Below are 18,448 nucleotides of genomic sequence, written 5' to 3' on the forward strand. Positions count from 1 at the left end.
AAAGCAAGATGAATATTCTACCATATGGGAGAACGTAAACAACGTCACGGCGATTAAGATTACCCTCAGCAACCAAGACTGATCGATTGATTCGTTACTGCAAATTGTTGTCACTACTACCATAGCCTTTAAACCCTGCAATGAATTTATTCGATAATTTCATCAGTAATAGTTTAAAATCTTGGTCAGTTATTCTGACATGTTGCCTCGCATTCAGTTCATACATTCGTACAGTGCAATTATTCAGGATATCTTGCATCATCTTTCACTATTACTGATTTGTATCTCTTTCATAAGTTTTACTTTGTTGGGGAAAGTAACATTCAGTAGCGAAGGAAAAATATCTTCTTAAAAGTGTAGATTTTCACTTTTGATGTGGCATTTACACAGAGGACGAGTTATTTAGGACGGTAGGAGCGAAAACTTGCATTGTGATTAGGAAAATGGATTCAAATAACGAAATTTATGAAACGCTGAAATATAAAAAACTTATCATAATTACGGGATAAATCACGAAACTAAATCAAAAATAAATCATTTTATTTAGCTAAACATTAAAAAGTTTGATAGGAAAATTAGATAACAATATCAACTGTCTCTCTGCCCACATTCTTCTCTTGGGTTATCAGAGAAATGACCTCAGGTAACGTTACCACATGTCAAGCACTGGAAACGATCTCCATGAAACATAGACTATATATAACAGTGGTTCTCAACCTGGGGGGAACGTCCCCCAAGGGGGGTGTCAGCAATTTCCAAATGGGGACGCGAGCCCTAGAGAAAAATTAAAAATTCTAATTACATTCGTTATTCTTCTGTGTCAAGTATCTCACTAATTCATCCCCAAAAGAATAAAAAGGGCCAACTCTTTCTCTCTCTTTTTTTATTTTCCTTTAAATCTGGGAGAGAATCTTTCTCATAGATGGGGTGGAGGGAAGGACCAACTCTTAGAGGGGGCGTGGTAGCAAAAAGGTTAAGAACCCCTGATACATAAGATCTCAAGCTTCTGGCCATCAGGGCAACCGTACATTTCCATCTCGAGATTCCACTCGCTCCGTATGGAACTAAAACGTCCCCGGGAACGACTTTCGGCTCAACATCTGGGCGTCAGCATGAAGTTGACTTCGGCGAAATTCGCTCTGTCGTCCGAGAGGTGTTCCAGGACTTCCAGTTGGCAAACGTCACCTGGTGGCGAGGAGAGGAATTAAATGCAGGTCCTCGGTTCAGGAGTTTTACAACACCGTGACAGAAGAAGTTGAGAACAAGGTCTGTAGATCTTGGTTTTAGAAGGTTATTGTGTAGTTTTGAGATCGCGGCGACGGAAAGGAAAGAACTATATCAAGGATGGTCTTTGAATTATAAACTGTTGGAATGAAATGTGCCAATTGTTTATGAAAGTATATCTCATCATGCGAGTAGTTTGGATAATACAAAGACTGTGACCGTATTTCCGTTACACACACACACACACACACACACACATATATATATATATATATATATATATATATATATATATATATATATAGAGAGAGAGAGAGAGAGAGAGAGAGAGAGAGAGAGAGAGAGAGTATATGCGAACCTATATATATATATATATATATATATATATATATATATATATATATATATATATATATATATAGAGAGAGAGAGAGAGAGAGAGAGAGAGAGAGAGAGAGAGAGAGAGAGAGAGAGAGAGAATTCGAAGCTAAGTCAGGTTTTCCAGTAAGAGATAAACAATGAAGTGATTAGTTGAGTGGTTCGTGTGTAATACCACGAGATAAGTGTTACTTGTGTGTGTGTGTGTATGCGTGAGTGTGTCTGTGTGTGTGTGTGCGTGTGTGTGTGTGTATGTGTGTAATTCAGTGACATCATGGCCCACCGACATTACCGAAAAGTTGTCGGAGGAGTTCCGTGGGTACATTTCTCGGTGGCCCGCTGAATTCCGGCGTAGGCTCGTACTGAACGACGCTCAGTAAATATCGGAAATCCGGCGCTAGCACCGATCTGATTAATCTCGCGTACCTGTGGAGATAAAAATACGAATCTGATAGACTATGTTGCTGCATTTACACCGTAACAGAGCATAAGGGGATCTTTCCTAGATAGTGACTCCAGGAGTTTTAACCCGGTATGTATCCACCTGTGCGGCGTGCTTAGCACAAGCCCGTTGGGATGACCGTAAAAACATAAACAAAAGACTGTAAATATCAGAAACAATGACACCCAAGAAATATTAGTCCTAGATAACGACCACCCAAAACCCTTGGGGGTCACTATCTAGGAAAGATCCATGTAATGTTTGGGGGAATGAAGCGGTAGCGTTAATGACAGTTACCTTTCAACTGGATATCTCGTTGTCTCTTGACGACGTAAAATTTTTTTTATCGCCTATCAGACACTACACTGTACTGCAGAATAATATGATCGCCATTATCAGTGAGATATAGTGAATTTTTCTTTTCACTCTTTCTTTTTCTTATCTGTGATAAGAAAAAGAACTTGAACTCCAAAGAAAAAAAAAATAAAACCGAGAGCTAACTATGAAGGCGACAGCAAAAGATTAATCACTCATGAGCGCAGACAACGAGACAACAGGTTACGAAGCCGAGGAGCTGAGCAGAGTGTCTGTTGCAACTAACCATTAAAAAAAAAGAAGAAGAAGAAATCTCGACCTAGCTAGCTACTGTAGCATGGCAACTACTGACCTTTCTCTGTCTTCTTCGTAGATCGCCACCAAAGAGCCTCGGTCCCAGACGGCGTCGAACTTGCCCAGCGTGTCGGCATCGAGAGCAAAAAGATCGCAGCAGTATATGGTCAGGCGGTCGTCCATAGTCTGGAAAGAGGGAACAACGACGATTGCGAGGGTTTTGGTCTTTTGCAACTGTTGATCGTTTCATTACGGGAGATTTTGAAGAAGAAGAAGAAGAAAAGGGGAACATGATCGTGGTTTATTTCGATTTCTGATAAAAAAATGCTCAAAGTGCTATGAGGAATATGTTACGGATGTAACTTTGAAGTTATAGAGGATCATATTTTTAAGTCTTTAGCGAAGGAACATGACGCAATAGTGTACTGATCAAGGGGGCTAGTCTGCATGTCAAGGATTAAGCGGTTTAACATACAATCCACCAAAGAATTTTCTTGTGGTATTTCCTGTAAGCAAACACATTAATAAATTTGGAAAGCGTATAAATTTTTGCTGTAAAAAAAAACTCTTAAACATAATCATTTATTCTTTCATTCTTAAATTTAAATTCAACCTACATGGAATTTTCACCGGATATCATTTCTGAGCAAATCAGGGATGTCATCAAGAACGTCAATGCATTTAGGTCAAGTCTAAAATAAATGATATCTATCGACCTCACCTTATATATTGTACCACATGAAAAACTGTCTGTTCGATATTGCATGTCGTTCTCTTTGAAGAACTCCAAAACAGGTTGCACCACCCCTTCCACGCCCACGACAGTGTGTCCAGCGTCGTATAACCTGTGTTGATTGAATTCAGAGAAGATAGGAACAAGATAAATTTAGTGAACACACGAAGGAAGAAACGACGTACAAATTTGCTAAAGAAATTAAGACACTTTTACTCTAAAAGAAAGATACTGGAAAAAACTCATTTATTTCAGACGAGTTTGTTCCGACATAACATGCGAAGGAGCTGCCCAATAAAGTGTGTTACCCTATTTGAAGAAAGAAAAGTGGAAAGAAAAGTGGAAATAAAAGTGGAAGTGAAATATTAAAGGTAAATGGAGTGGAGTTAAAAATAATGAGGGGGGCCATCTCATTATTCGCTTGAATAACCTAACAAGCCATTCATTTGCCCAACTCAAATTTCGAATGAAAAATTGGGGGGAAGAATCTGATAAAGTGCCCCTTTTAACCATTTTTGCAACAGTAGGATGGAGGTCGAGTACACTGGAGAAAAGTTTCAAGCGTTTTCATAAATCATTAGAAGTCAGTAATGCTTTATGTATAGCATAAATATATATATGTACCAGTGCAAGTTGTAAAGAATATTGCATATTCATTAAATGTTGCTTTCAAATCCAGTTTTCCCAAAACGTTTAATTTTCTTTCAAAATAACGAAGATAAATAGCCTCATAAAAGAATAAAGTCAACAACTATAATTACTGTTAGTAAGTACATAAGGCCAGCTCTTCTTCTTGTAGACATAACTAAGAACTCAATTTCCAGACTAGTCGTCAAGTACATATACAATGAAATACACAAACGAATTAATTATACCTAGACAAAGAGCCGTTGCAAAGGTTTACCATTTCTAATGCTACTACTCACCATCTAAGGTCTACCGCCTTCCCGCATAGAGGCACCAAAATCCTTCTCTGGGGCGAAGGAAGAAGAATGGAGCTGTGGTCGAGAAGGGTGGTGTTTACGTCCTGTAGATGCCACCATGCAAGTCCTCCCGCCCATTTCCTGTCCCATTCCTCAACTCGATCCATGATCTTCTAAAATTATTTCGTCAAGGAGAATTTCGATTTCTTTTAACAAGTTTCCGAGCTGTATAAAGAAATGACATGAAGTAGCATAGAATTTCTACTACAAATGACGTGATTGCTTCAAACATTTTCTCTTCTTTAAACAAACTGCACGGTAAAAAATAAAATTCTGTTAAAAAAATCCCAAAGTGCATTTTTGGCACCTCTCGAAGGTGATTCGTAATGTGCAAAATGTCAGGAAGCTTAAACGAACATAATTATACTAAAATTTACATGAATAAAAGGCAAACCTGGTCATACAAAAAAAAAAAAAATAATAATAATAATCCTTGATTGCTTAAACAAATAACAATTTTCCCCGTTCAATTTTTTTTACCACAGAATACGTCATTAATCAATACGCGGTAAGCTGCATTCACGCAACCAATTTTAAACACTGGAAAAACAATAACACAACAATTGAAGTTACACAATTTTGCTGTACATGAAGAATTAATTCTTTGCTACAACGCAGCTCCATGCGAAAATGACTATTATAAATGCGACGCCAGCTTCTTGTATAAGATCAATCAATCAGTTTATAAGGTGAACGTACTTTATGCGAGAATTCGGGGAGGTTTAAATACGGATTTCACTGGATTGAACAACACTCACTCAGTAAAGGTACATACACGTTAATAACTCCAGTTTTTCATTAGTCTGTACTTCGATAACACAAAATAAACACACTTTTGATAATGGTAAAAAAGAAAATGTTAACACAATACTCACGATTTAAGTGAGTAATGCATGCTTAAGTTACGAACATCATCTAATGACGTAGCAGATTTTATGTAATCGAAACAAGAATGAAATGTAATTATAGCAAACTAAATATCTCAGTCCTCAGTTGACGTTAAAAGAGGCAGTATTTGATTACGAGCCAATGAACACTACATGAACAATGAACACTCCTTCTTACCTGTTCGTTCCAGGTTCTCAAAACCGACCTCGAATGAGACGGTTAGCGCCTGTACCTCTCTTTTATATCATGGAATCGCGTAGTCATGCTGATACTGTTCCCGTGGATGATAAAGGAAGAATGACCGGTAAAACGCTGATTAATGCATGGTGATAACCAATAGCCATAGCTGCACCGCACGCTTACACAGCACATACACTACTCTTGGTGCAAAAAGCGCGCCAGTTTCTCTCATGCGCAAACGCGGAGTGGCGTAACGATTGTCCCTTATGTCACCATGACAGCAGTTTATATTTTCACCGAGACAACTTACGTTCGCATCTGCTTAGTAATGTCCAGTTTATCATTTTACAAGATGAAAGAAAGAATTTCATGAGGTCATTAGCCATCTTGATTTTCAGTTGGTAGCAATGAAAAGTTAAGAAAATTAATAGACCTAGCACGTCAAAACATTCATGTTACCGATCTTTAGTCACCCCTCCTCTTGTGCAACCTTGTTTAATGTTGACATAGTACGAACTACGTCATTGCGTACGCGAGATTGAACCCTGAGTAGGAACTTCATCAGAGATAAGGCTTATCTTATCTGCTGTACGTTTGCACACTGGACAGAGAAGCAGATGAAGTAAATCAAAACGTAAAAACTTGAAAGTGTCCAGCAAGGAAACTTATTTGACAAAGATCGATTAGCTTAAATGGGCGTATTGAAATCTGCACTCGGTAAAAGAACGTACTTTTTCTACTTTTATAGCTCTTTACAGCAACTACTAATATATATATATATATATATATATATATATATATATATATATATATATATATATATGTATTTCCCTTGAAACTCTAGAGTCTACGAAAAAGCTTCTTAGTGCTCTCCTAATCTTGATACCTAGGCCTATAAGTCGTTACAAAGGTGATTCCCAGGTAGGGAAATGGTACTCGCTGACAGTAACCCATTGCCGGTACGGAATGACTTTCGTGATTTTTTTTAAGGACTTTCCGATAATGATGCTAATGAAGCTGCAATACGTTACGTGTGCTGTGTGTTACATAACTGAGATACTGATATACAGTAATACTGCTTTCATATCAAGGTTAGATTGTGGATATCTCAATAAGAAGAAAACTTCAGGGCAAGGGACACCCTTAGCACATTTCTCGAGATTGTTGGTGCATTATCTCGTGTTTTTAATATAATTATTTCCCGGTCTTTGTACTAGTTTAGCTTTCTTGGAAACGACACCAGAGGTAACGATACTTCACAAATAAAGATGTAGGAAAAATGCTCCTCGGCCTAATCTTAAGTTAGTAATCTAGCTTTATTCTCTTGATTTCAATAAAAGACTTTCTCTGCCTCTGTGATTTGGAAAGTAATTAGAGAGAAAAATTACATTACCACTCTTAGACCAAGTGATGAAAAGCTTCCTAGCGTCTTCTTAACAGAAAGTTCAGTAAGACGGCGTACAAATAATTATGTGAAGTATGGCAGAGAGCGTTAATGCAATATGTGTAAGGCAGATGTATATTTAATACCTCTAGTAATGTATGAGTATGCTTGAGCTGCAACACAATAACGCGGTTTTCCTTATACCGTGACTTCATATAAGTTTGCATTTGTATGTATGCATGATAAATATCTAGATAATTGCATCTGCGAAGTCAGCTGAGTATGGCAAGTAGCTTTCAAGGAAGACTTCGGATTCTAAACTTAGAATAGAAGAAGAAGAAGAAGAAGAAGAAGAAGAAGAAGAAGAAGAAGAAGAAGAAGAAGAAGTCTAGGCGGAGAATGAACTACCAGAACGCTTTTGACTCGGGTAAAGTATCAGCTCGATGCACAGTATAGATTACGACACACTGCAAACATCCGCAATTAGAGGATCTTGGGCGAACTCGTTGAACGACCTTGACCCACTGCCTAATACCCGATTTCGCATGAAGGCTGAAAGACCAGTTTCTCTCTCTCTCTCTCTCCTCTCTCTCTCTCTCAAGTTGAAGCTCGGCCTAATGTCTTGCAATGGAGCTGTACTCGGAGTTCAGTTTATTTGTTTGTGCTTTTTTGATGTCGCCTTTTCTGTAACAAAAAAATATCTACTGCTGGCTACAAATTCTCCCCCCCTCCACCACACACACACACACACACACACACACACACATATATATATATATATATATATATATATATATATATATATATATATTCTTTCTTTCTGCTTATATATATATATATATATATATATATGTATATATATATGTATGTTATGCTATATATATATATATATATATATATATATATATATATATATATATATATATATATATATATATATATATATGAGTGTGAGCAGATGAATAGGTTTCATTGGAATATCATAACCTAACAAACAACCGTGCTAAAAGATATCTTTATCTTGAGTTATCTAATCTGTCTATGGTTCAATACCTATCTGCCTTCCTTTTTGAGAGAAAATGGAGCACGGTTAAACTAATGAATCATGGTGACAGTATTCTCTTTTATCGGGAGATTAATTATGTAAATCGCTGATAAGAACAGATACAAGACTAGGAGACTACCCGCTCTCTATTTTTTACTTGGGTAAATACAATTTAAACGGGAACTATTATACAGGTAGGCCCAGGGTAGGCCTATACTTCCAAACTGCAGTTCTGGTTGAACTCGTAGACCGATGAGACAGTCTAAGAACGCGTTTAGTGGTAAAGTTGTCTAACAGGAATAATGACCAAGCATCGATGCGCAGCCCAACGCAGGATAACATAATTAATTCTTCCACTGCTCCGTTCATTTAATTCTGAGTTTCACTCATCGTTAATGGCCACTGCTTGTTTGTTTCAGGAGTGTTTTCTGGGATTATTTATAAGAGTAGCACGCGATAGGCATTTTTAAGATAACCTCTGTTCTTGTGAAGAAATGACAATCTATTATCAGTTTCCTCCCACGTTTAACAAAACAATTTTTAGTTTTCTGTGCCGGCTTTGTCCGCCAGTCCGCACTTTGTTCTGTCCGCACTTTTTTCCGTCCATTCTTTTTCTGTCCGTCCTCAGATCTTAAAAATTACTGAGGCTAGAGGGCTGCAAACTGGTATGTTGATCATCCACCCTCCAGTCATCAAACATACCAAATTGCAGCCCTCTAACCTCAGTAGTTTTTATCTCATTTAAGGTTAAAGTTAGCCATAATCGTGCTTCTGGCAACGATACAGGATAGGCCATCGCCGGGCAGTGGTTAAAGTTTCATGGGCCGCAGCTCATACAGCATTATACCGAGACCACCTAAAGATAGATCTGTTTTCGGTGGCCTTGATTAGACACTGCAGCGGCTGTACAGAAAACTTGGTTGCGCCGCATTTTTTGCTTGTTGATTATCGCATTTGATTGGGCAGTACTTTATTTGGATAACCCCAAGACTTGTATCTGGAGATGATGATAACATATTGGTTTATGATACATCAACTCAGATTCTGAATCTTTTATTAGGAAAGCTACCAGAGCACTTAGTTACCAACAAACAATAATTTTTACGCAGCTTCAAAATCAGTACATTTATACGGGTGAAACATTCTTGTCAGTATCCAGTAGCACTGTTATTAACTTAGCCTGAGGCGGCCTTTAAATAACAACGCTTATGAATTTAAAAGGCAAAAAAAGTTACGAAGTATACCTGTTTAATTTATATCCCTTGAATGAATATATATATATATATATATATATACATACACACAAAGGTACGTGCTTCTGCTATGGTCTTACCAAAACTTGCCAATAATTAGCATATCTGCACAAAGGACAAAAATTATACCAGAATCATTCACCGCTAGACTAGAAAACATTAAAATAAAAAATATCTTCAGTGTGAATCAGTTGTCAATGCCTGAAATAATACAGGGAAGCAGACCTCTTACACAGGACTTGATAAGGAAAGAAATTCAAGCCTGCTGGACCTGAGGGATCACATTTTTCCAAATCTGGCAACATTTAAACATAGGATGGTTTAATAATTAAAGTAACAATCTTGATTTTTAACTATTAAAGTACTCTGTTGCATTGAGTATGGATGAAAATCTCTGTTGCATATGAAACAAACTAAGAATGCATAAAAGCTAATCATGAGCCAAAAAAAAATTCATCAGAAATTAAAAGCTGTACGACTATCGAAAGATGTATCCCCCGATTTCCTGACTCCACTTCAAATGAGACTGCTTCAGATCAACACTAAAGTACAGCAAATATATGACAAAAATTGGCATTATTGTAACTGATTTACATTTTTGTCCTTTATGACCTGTAAGACTAATTACTGTACGGTAAAAATAAATTCGTGTGGTTCTCAAAAATATTAGATTTGAAATTGTTTTCTAACGCAGGGGACTAATTTTACGTTGGTAACTCTGATTCTCAGTTGATCATGTGCTAGTGACATCTGAGGTAAATTCAAACTTCGTCTGATGTGTTGCGTGATTGTTCATTTAATACTGGGCTGTCATATCAGACACGTAAGTATATAATGGAAGGCATGTACAGCTCTTATTTTTATAACATCTTAACCGTGAATATGACTTTTTATAGTGGTAAAATTTGACCGAAAGAGGGTGTGTGATTGGCGGGAACGTAAGGTACCGTAGTGTAAACAAAACCCAAAAATGGTTCTGTATGAAGGAGGCTGCACCTTTGTAACTCCAAAGTCACTTGGGTAGGAGGATGCATTATAGGATGACATTAGAAAGTAGTTTTGGTTTATTTGGAATGCAGCAGTTGTTGAAAAGAAGGATGAACAAAATCGCCCGCAGTGCCCTAGCTGTATCCTTGCAACGATTAGCCAGAAAAAAAGTCCACAAACTTGGGAACATGATTCAGTAAATGTTGCCTTGAGAAAGTAATTCTGAGGTATTCGGGATAAGTTTGGCCAAGAAAAGGTAAAAAATAATAACATAGCACTAATAAAGCATTATTATGGAGCATAGGTCTAGGCGTAGCCTATATTTTCTAGTCGAAGCGTCATATTCTTGCTAACATTTGCCCTAAAGGCTAAATCGCCTGATGGAAACATGGACTTTGTTTACTTCGTCCTAACAACAGTCTCATCAACTGTAACATGTTTTCTAGTTTGTCGAGCTAAATGCCACTGGAGTCATAAGTCAGACGCGCCTTATGAGCAGTGAAGGTTGGTAGCTTAGGAAGTGTGTGATCCCACTGCTAGCCTGATTAGTCTCGTATTAAAAATCTTACACATATGTTGTTAGTTTTGGCGTAATCATGCTAACGTTGTAATTCAAACGCCTCTAACAAAAATATTTAACTTCTTTGTTGCTGGTGGGCTTTTGGTGCTCAGAAACCGACATGTAGAATAAATGAGAATATCCTTATGATCTGCATCCTAAAGACTATCATTTAATGGGTTAATTCTGTCACCTGTACAGTTCACTGAACGAGGTTTTCATTCTGCTTCTGTAGTACGTAAACGGTTTAGTTTCGTTATTCGTTTTCATCTTAAAATCAGCTTTATTTTTACCAGAATTAAAGTTCAAATTAGGCTGCATTAAATCGTCACCCTTTGCCCTTGTCTCTTGAAACGGATTGCGGGATGCAAGTGGTTTTGCGCATCAAAAACAGGTTAGCTCGCCTTACGAAAGCAGTGGCTATGTAGTAGTCTCTCTCTCTCTCTCTCTCTCTCTCTCTCTCTCTCTCTCTCTCTCTCTCTCTCTCTCTCTCTCTCATTATCCATTTCATTATCGTGCGATGCGTGTTAACGTAAGCCAGTCCATATTTGTGGTCTTTTCGTACGTGTCAGTACGAGTTTTGCCAAAAGATAATCAGCATCACCGCCTCCAAAGCTGCTTGACGCAATGTGCCATTTTGGGTTTCCGCCACCATGTCTGTTGTGTTTTCACTGCCACAAATCTCCAGCCTCCCATCTCATCCAAGTAGGTCTACGTCTTCCCACCTTTCTATGTGTCCACAGGAACCTAACCGACACTGTCAAGTGCAGTTCTCCCCTGGGTGGTTCGATGGAAGAGCCCAAGTAGTCCTCACCTCCTTTTCACCATTATTTCATCTGCTGTGGGACTAAAGTACTTTCCTTTACGACATATCTCATTCTGTTTTGCCATCTGATTCCTAATAGCAATACAAATCGTACTTAGATCCTACTTCTGTATGCAATTTTGGTTCATTTGAATTCCAAATCTTATTCAGCCTAGCCATTCATAGTCTTTTACCGAATTCCAGCTCATCCAAATCTGTTCTGGACATCGTTCCTAAATATTTAAAGATTTATCTTCATTAATCCCAACTCCATCTGATGCAATTTCAGCTCAGTGGCCTGGTAAAACTAAGGTATACTTAACTTTTCATCCCTTCATTCATAGCCTACTCTAGACTCATTGTTTTACTAGGCGCCATTTTGCTCTTATAGTTGGAAGACACCGGAAGTGTGGTGTTACACTGGTTTTCCGCTTGAATTTGTTAGCCTGCCTGCCAGATAAGAGGGACGTTAAAGGTACAATATGTGCCGACTTTGTTTTTCTTTTGAACGGTCAACCGACAATAATCCCAAGGGGACTCCAAAGGGAAAGCAGTTTTGTATAGAGAGACTAGTTTTGGAAGTGGAGTGTATTTATTGAATGTGAGAGAACGAAAAAAATGTTGAATAGCTATTTTTCGAAAGTTGTATATATGTGGTGTAAAAAAAATGTAAAAAGTTACTAATGTAGACATCCATTAAAGTCGTACAATGAAGTAGTTTGGTCATATGGAAAGATTGGAGGACAGGGTCACTGAAACAAGTGTATAACTCGGAACTTTTAGGAAAGAAACCCATTGAAAGTGCACTCAACAACAGACACTGATGCAGTTGTGTAAAGGGGAATTGACGTGTTCCTGATAAGTCTACTGTGTAAGTGTATAAAGAAGCTAATATTGTGGAAATTAGTGTATGAATGCGCAGTGAATGTTGTGTTTTTGTCTAGAGTCGACCCCCTGCTAAGAGGAGACGATTTTATGTTACCGAATCTCGGCAGCAGTAACATGATCACACTGAGCCGCAGTCTCGACTAGCAAAAGATGCCAGGCTGTCGGTATATAAGTCCCTTGGGCCTCCTTAGGGCGGGATATGTCGCAAGCAGCCTCATCGCAAGATGAAGCTGCTTGCTTCCTGAAAACAGTGAGGGTTAGCACCTTCTGGAGCCCACAATCCAAAGGATAAAAGGCGTTCACACACACACACACACACACACACACACACACACACATATATATATATATATATATATATATATATATATATATATATATATATATATATATATATATATATATATATATATATATATATATATATATACAAACACACACATATACAGTGTGTTATGTGGATTGATGTGCAACATTGTAGATAAAAACCTGAGCTAGAGCATTGCTTAACTTTTCCAATTGAGCAGCTTTGAATGTATCTTCTGCATCTGTCTCATTCTCATTTTTCTTTAAATCTGAACTAAGTATGGGCATTGGCACTGAGCAGCCCCTCTTTTCGGTTATCATACAAAATAAGAAAATTGCAGGTCTTAAAAAATGGATGGGTCGTAACTGTGTACTGTATATTAGAAGAGTAAACATCAAAATTAATGCACAGAACGTGCCTTGTTTTAGAAAAGTGTCTTCACCTCTGAAAACCTTCATAAAAAACCATCTCACTTCCCAATTCATGTTTTTTTAGACACAAGATACAATATTCAACAGGTTAACTCTTCTTTTACCTGGTCGTTTCGTAAGTCATTAACATTAAGAAACCATATCATGTCATCTTTATCTCGCCATTTATACCTTAGAAACTGTAGAGGTTTATGCAATTACCCTGAGGGATACATCTCATGATTTTGTTTCCAAAATGTTCTTACTGGTTGTTGAGAAAGAGAGGACGTTTCCATTGAGCTCTGCAAGCTTCGTTCCTATTGGCTGACGTCCAGCGGAGCTAAGAATCGCCACTCTCTATTGGCAGAAACGTTGGCGAACAGTACTTGGGGGAAGTCTGTGATCTTTCTAACTCTGCTATAGTTAACGATAACTAGTGCATCTGCGTTAGATTCAGCAGAATCAGGAATGTTCGATTTCGTTCAAATCCTGTCTGTTGTCAGGAACCACGTTAAATGATTCGAAGTCTGCATCGATGACCAACAAGCACAATGGAGAGACTTGGAGAGTATCTCATTTGAGAGGACTGGAATAAGTGATTACAGTTGAAGAAATCAGAAAAGAAACCACTGATTTTCGAAGCAGCGACGACTGAACGAAGTGTTTTGGAACAGGATCGAGATTTTAGACAGGACAGGGGGTAGATACGTAAGCAGGGAGGAGTAAACAGACCAGGGGATGACCTCCCGTCGCTTCCCTTGGCTACTCGCACTCACTCGCTTAGGTGGCACTAACGAGTCCTCATCTACCCTGCCCGGCCGATCCGTCGTCAGCAGACCCTGCGCATGCCCTCTGCCCATACGAAAGTTCAACACGCCGACCTGAAGCCTTTTCGATATTTAAGGAAATTTATCTACGGCCACATCGGCATCTCTCACCTTGCTGTATGCTATTTAAAGATAAATTTCTGAGAATGGCAATTCTTGCAAGGAAATCGAGATCTATGGCAATCGGACTCTAGCAGTGAAAGTGTTCGCGCGGCAACCAGAGGCCAACAGGTAGTAACCCCGACGCCAAATAGTGCAATCAAATAAGAAATCGAGCATCCCTCGTTTCCATAGTTCCATAGAGGAACGAAGTCAGACGAGAAGGTGCTCTGTTGACAACCGCTTGAAACGGAGAGACACCACAGAGAGATGGAGCGTTAGAGGCAAAAGCTCGCAAGTTCAGACGAAGAACAATATCAAGTAGAACAGTTTTAGCTGTTCCGCTTCTTCCAAGGAAACAAGTCTAGCAATAAGGGATCAAGTTCAGAGTCAAGGTCGGGGGCAAGACCATTGCAGGAACCAGTGCGTTCGTGTGTGTTTGTTGTGTGATAGCAGTTTGTTTATATTGTTTGGTTTTGACAAATAACCGAAGATGTGGGAAAAACTAGCGGCAGACATAAAAATCAATCTGCTCTCGTCAGATTTGATGCCACTGAAATTTCTCTTCTTCATGTTATACGCAGGTAAGAATCTTGGAATCATCGTTTAGTTACCAGGTTTAAAGGTTATTCACGAAGATACTAACTGTAAAATTAAAAAGGAAACAGAATCCTATTGAAATTAAGCAGAACCCCCATTCTCTCTCTCTCTCTCTCTCTCTCTCTCTCTCTCTCTCTCTCTCTCTCTCTCTCTCTCTCTCTCTCTCTCTCTCATACTTCCTAATTATGACGTCTCACGATTTGACAGAATAAAAATTATATCGCTGTCATTTACGTGTCGAAGCCGAGACAAACAATCGTGTTGTTTTTGTGCAGGCTTTCCGCCACTAACGTGTTTGTGGCATGTGTTCACAGACTCTGATGCCCGTATGACTGATATCCCCATGAATTTCTCTCATGAGGAGTACACAAACCAGACGGCTTTTTCAGTCACTATTTACAAAACCATATAGACTGGAGTATAGGCTTGAGTGTGGAAAGGAGAAAGGGAAGAGAGTTTCTCAACATATGGTACATATGTCATTCTTCCTCCACTAACCCCCGTCCATCTTTTTTACATGTGGACTCGAAAACCTTAGGTTAAGAAGTAATGACGCACCAGCTTTGAAGAATGCGAGTTATAAGTTCAGACGATCATTCTTCTTGAATGCGACGTCTGAAAAAAAAAAAAATGTTCGATAGATCGGGGATACAAAAGTATGAATCGCTTCTTTCATAATTAGAGCAACTGAAGACATAAGATTTTTATTCATCGATTTCATTAAGCGCTCGTTCAATCTGATACATACTTCGTGTTCAAAGAAATTCATGTGAATGCAAGTAAAAACTAGTAAGTGGTTTGTTTTAACAGGGTTAAGAGCGTAGTTGTTTTACAAAAGCATTCGTCAAGTACAGGATAACACCACTGGACGTGAGTTCTGTGTATAACTTTAATATGCTAAAGTAGGACGAGATCTTTTTGCTATAAATAATTTGATAACTAATATAAAACAATTATTTTAAGTTCAAGCAACACTTTTATTCCAGGCTTCTCTTTTCCCTATGCTCTTTTTACCGCTTTAGCTATACATTTTATAGTTACGCGCATTGATGTTCTTTTCGATTTAAGAAATCTGTAACAAAGCCTCGTACCTGCAATAAAAGGGGAGCCAGCAAAAGACATTTGCCTCTTACAGTTAATCAAACGCAAGAAAATGTATAAAGCAAGGGGCAAGATACCCTTGCCAAGGACAGGACGCATAAGCTGACCTTTCGTCTCGGCATAATGGCAAGGATAGCGAAGACGTCATAGGGATTTGTACCTTGTCAAGAGACCTCCTGGATAAGTTTTTCTTTTTAAGCGGCGATGCTGGACTGGTGGAAAAGATCTGATCTATTTTCACCAAGAAAAGGTAGACGAATGTTTATGGTTAATGTTTTTTACAAATTAATCTAGCGGTTCCCGTACCTTACCAGGTCAGTTATACTTTATACCAAGACTTTACCTTGTTCTGTACAAGATTTATCTCCGTTGGTGAGACCATCATAGGGTTACGCCGCTTCAGGATAGAGATTTAGGGATTCAGCGAACCTGTGCAAGGACAGAGGTTCCTAGATTTTGGGAAGAAGGGTGTATAAAATCGATCGACTCTCGAGTTCACAATTCTTGCTGCAGGAAAGAAGTGCCTCATGAAAGCAACTTTGTAAGAAATAACGATAAAAAATACACATGAAAATAATTTCCAATAATGCTAATCTAACAGATGAAATTTAGCACTCGGAATAAAGGCTTTTGAGGCAGATCTAACAAGAGCAGGGAATAGAGACCATCCCTAAATATGGGAGCAGCGCGCCGCAGTATCAGTTAATTTCATGTCATCATTTACCATCGCAGCTCCTCGAACGCATCTGAAAAGACCTCTCAGCCCTGGTGGCTGAAAGGGCTATAATGGTGTCACAGTCGCCAGACGTGAAACTATAAGTTTATTTCTCTTAACTTTTAGATTGCATCATCTCCCTGTAAAAAGGAAATCGCAAATTGAGCCCCTCAACTCTCGTGCTGGTACATGCAGCGAGATCACCAGGAAATGTTTACCAAAGGAACCTTAGGATAATAATGTCTGGCTGACCTTCGTAACGCTCTCTGTCTCCCTCGCGTCAACTACTGTCTCTCCTCCAATCAACGCTTTCCTCGTCCTTTCCCCTTCTACTGTTGCTATTATCCGATCCCCACCATATTGCTATTACTCGATCACAACCCCCCACACCCCCCTCCCACTTGGTTATACCCTCACATTCACGGCTGTTCCACGAATTCTCATTAACCATAAGAAGTATTGGCATCTTCCTTCGTCGTCATCCTCACAACTTCTCTCTTCTCTTCTTCTCTTCTCCTCCTCTGTCCTGCTGCTTATCGTTTTCATCGCCCGTCTTTGCCCTCATCATTTTTCTTCTCTTGATTGTCCTTTTCCTCTCGTTGGTGCTGGGCTTATTCATCTCCTCCCTGACTCTGAGAGTATGATTTTTGTCATTACTTCTGCAAAATCGCGTTTCTGAGTAAAAATTCTGGAAGGAAATTTGAATTACAGATAATGAAACACATTTGAGAGTGAGTGCTTGCTCATTATTTTGCAAATACTTTAAAATCTCCGCTTTCAACTGGAACCTCAGAAGTTCAGGCGAAGATGCAATGCATTACTATCCTAGAATAATTCTCCTTGCATTTTATAGTGTACTTACATTTATATATATTCATTTATTCATTTGTTAATTTATTTTTTCTTTTCTAATGACTTTCTGCATTTACTATTACCTTCTGTTACTTCTTTTAAATGAACACTGTATTCTTTGGAAGCTTGAATTTCAAGTCAATGGCCTTGTGAGCTTGTTCCACATGAATAGGATTCATCTTCTGAATAATAATAATAATGATAAATGTCTACGATGTAAAGTTAGTAGCTCTAAATGAGCAATAACAAAAATTTGATGATGGCAACACTTATTTAAATGTATGAACAGATCCCATAATATGTAACTTTGTTTCTGTTCATCGTAAACAAGCTTCGTCTACACGTTGAAGGGGCAAGAAGTTCTAACCATACTAAATGCAATATACCGAGGAGGCTTTAATTTTTAGTAACGAAGCTTCGAATACAAAACTTTTACATATAAGAGTATTAACTATAAAGGCAACATCAGCATTCAAATACATAAGTAGAGTCATCAAGAGAACAAGCAATAACTTTTCCTTGACTTTTACTTCAGGAGGAAATAAGTCGAACAACCCGAACAAAGCTTTCTCTTCACGGGCAGCCTTGTCGAAAGAAGGTCGATTTAGCAAGAAGGGTCAGTTCGTTTGATCTCCAATTTTTATTCGCAGGGAAGTTACTGGACAGTTGAACTGAATATAGAATTTAGGCCAAAGGCCATGCACTGGGACCTATGAGGTCATGCAGTGCTGAAACGGCTATTGACCGTAAAAGGTTTGGAAGGTGCAACAGGAGGAAAACCTCGCGGTTGCGCTATGAATCGCTTGTTAGAAGAGGGTGGAAAGTAAGATGGAAGAAAGAGAATAAGAAAGGAGGTACAGTAAAAGGAACGAAAGGGGTTGCAGCTAGGGCCGAAGGCACGCTGCAAAGAACCTTAGGTAATGGCTATAGTGCACCGCATGAGGTGCACTGACGGCGTTACTCCCCTACGGGGAGTTACTGGACAAAAACTCATACTCTATTGCCTTTTTTCATCCTTTGTTCATGAGCTTGCTATGAATTATTATTATTATTATTATTATTATTCAAAAGATGAACCCTATCCATATGGAACAAGCCCATAGAGACCATTGACTTGAAATTCAAGTTTCCACAGAATATGGTGTTCATTAGGAAGGAGTAAGAGTTACTAATATAAGT

At 38.6% G+C, this 18,448-nt stretch overlaps 2 protein-coding genes across 4 annotated transcripts in view; one reads left to right on the plus strand and one right to left on the minus strand.

Moving 5' to 3' along the window:
* Nucleotides 1-525: 525 nt before the first annotated feature.
* LOC136838501 (thiopurine S-methyltransferase-like) overlaps nt 526-18,448 on the minus strand; it is a 45,676-nt gene continuing 27,753 nt past the window's right edge. The window contains exons 1-6 of one of the 2 annotated variants that reach the window (XM_067103516.1): nt 5,435-5,613; nt 4,313-4,534; nt 3,375-3,498; nt 2,712-2,839; nt 1,895-2,028; nt 526-1,185 (exon numbers count right to left, since the gene is read on the minus strand). In XM_067103516.1, coding sequence (XP_066959617.1) covers nt 1,094-1,185; nt 1,895-2,028; nt 2,712-2,839; nt 3,375-3,498; nt 4,313-4,476 — 642 coding nt within the window. In that variant the 5' untranslated portion in view covers nt 4,477-4,534; nt 5,435-5,613 and the 3' untranslated portion in view covers nt 526-1,093. Of the gene's footprint in view, nt 1,186-1,894; nt 2,029-2,711; nt 2,840-3,374; nt 3,499-4,312; nt 4,535-5,434; nt 5,614-18,448 lie in introns of those variants that run through there. The other variant, XM_067103517.1, reaches the window with a different exon arrangement.
* LOC136838500 (major facilitator superfamily domain-containing protein 6-like) overlaps nt 9,837-18,448 on the plus strand; it is a 62,077-nt gene continuing 53,465 nt past the window's right edge. Inside the window, exon 1 of one of the 2 annotated variants that reach the window (XM_067103515.1) lies at nt 9,837-9,942. Coding sequence is in view for 1 of the 2 variants with exons in the window: in XM_067103514.1 (XP_066959615.1) it covers nt 14,495-14,585 (91 nt within the window). In the remaining variant the exon portion in view is untranslated. Of the gene's footprint in view, nt 9,943-13,644; nt 14,586-18,448 lie in introns of those variants that run through there. The other variant, XM_067103514.1, reaches the window with a different exon arrangement.

This window comes from Macrobrachium rosenbergii, chromosome 5 (assembly GCF_040412425.1).
Source record: "Macrobrachium rosenbergii isolate ZJJX-2024 chromosome 5, ASM4041242v1, whole genome shotgun sequence".
In the NCBI taxonomy this organism is placed as follows: domain Eukaryota; kingdom Metazoa; phylum Arthropoda; class Malacostraca; order Decapoda; family Palaemonidae; genus Macrobrachium; species Macrobrachium rosenbergii.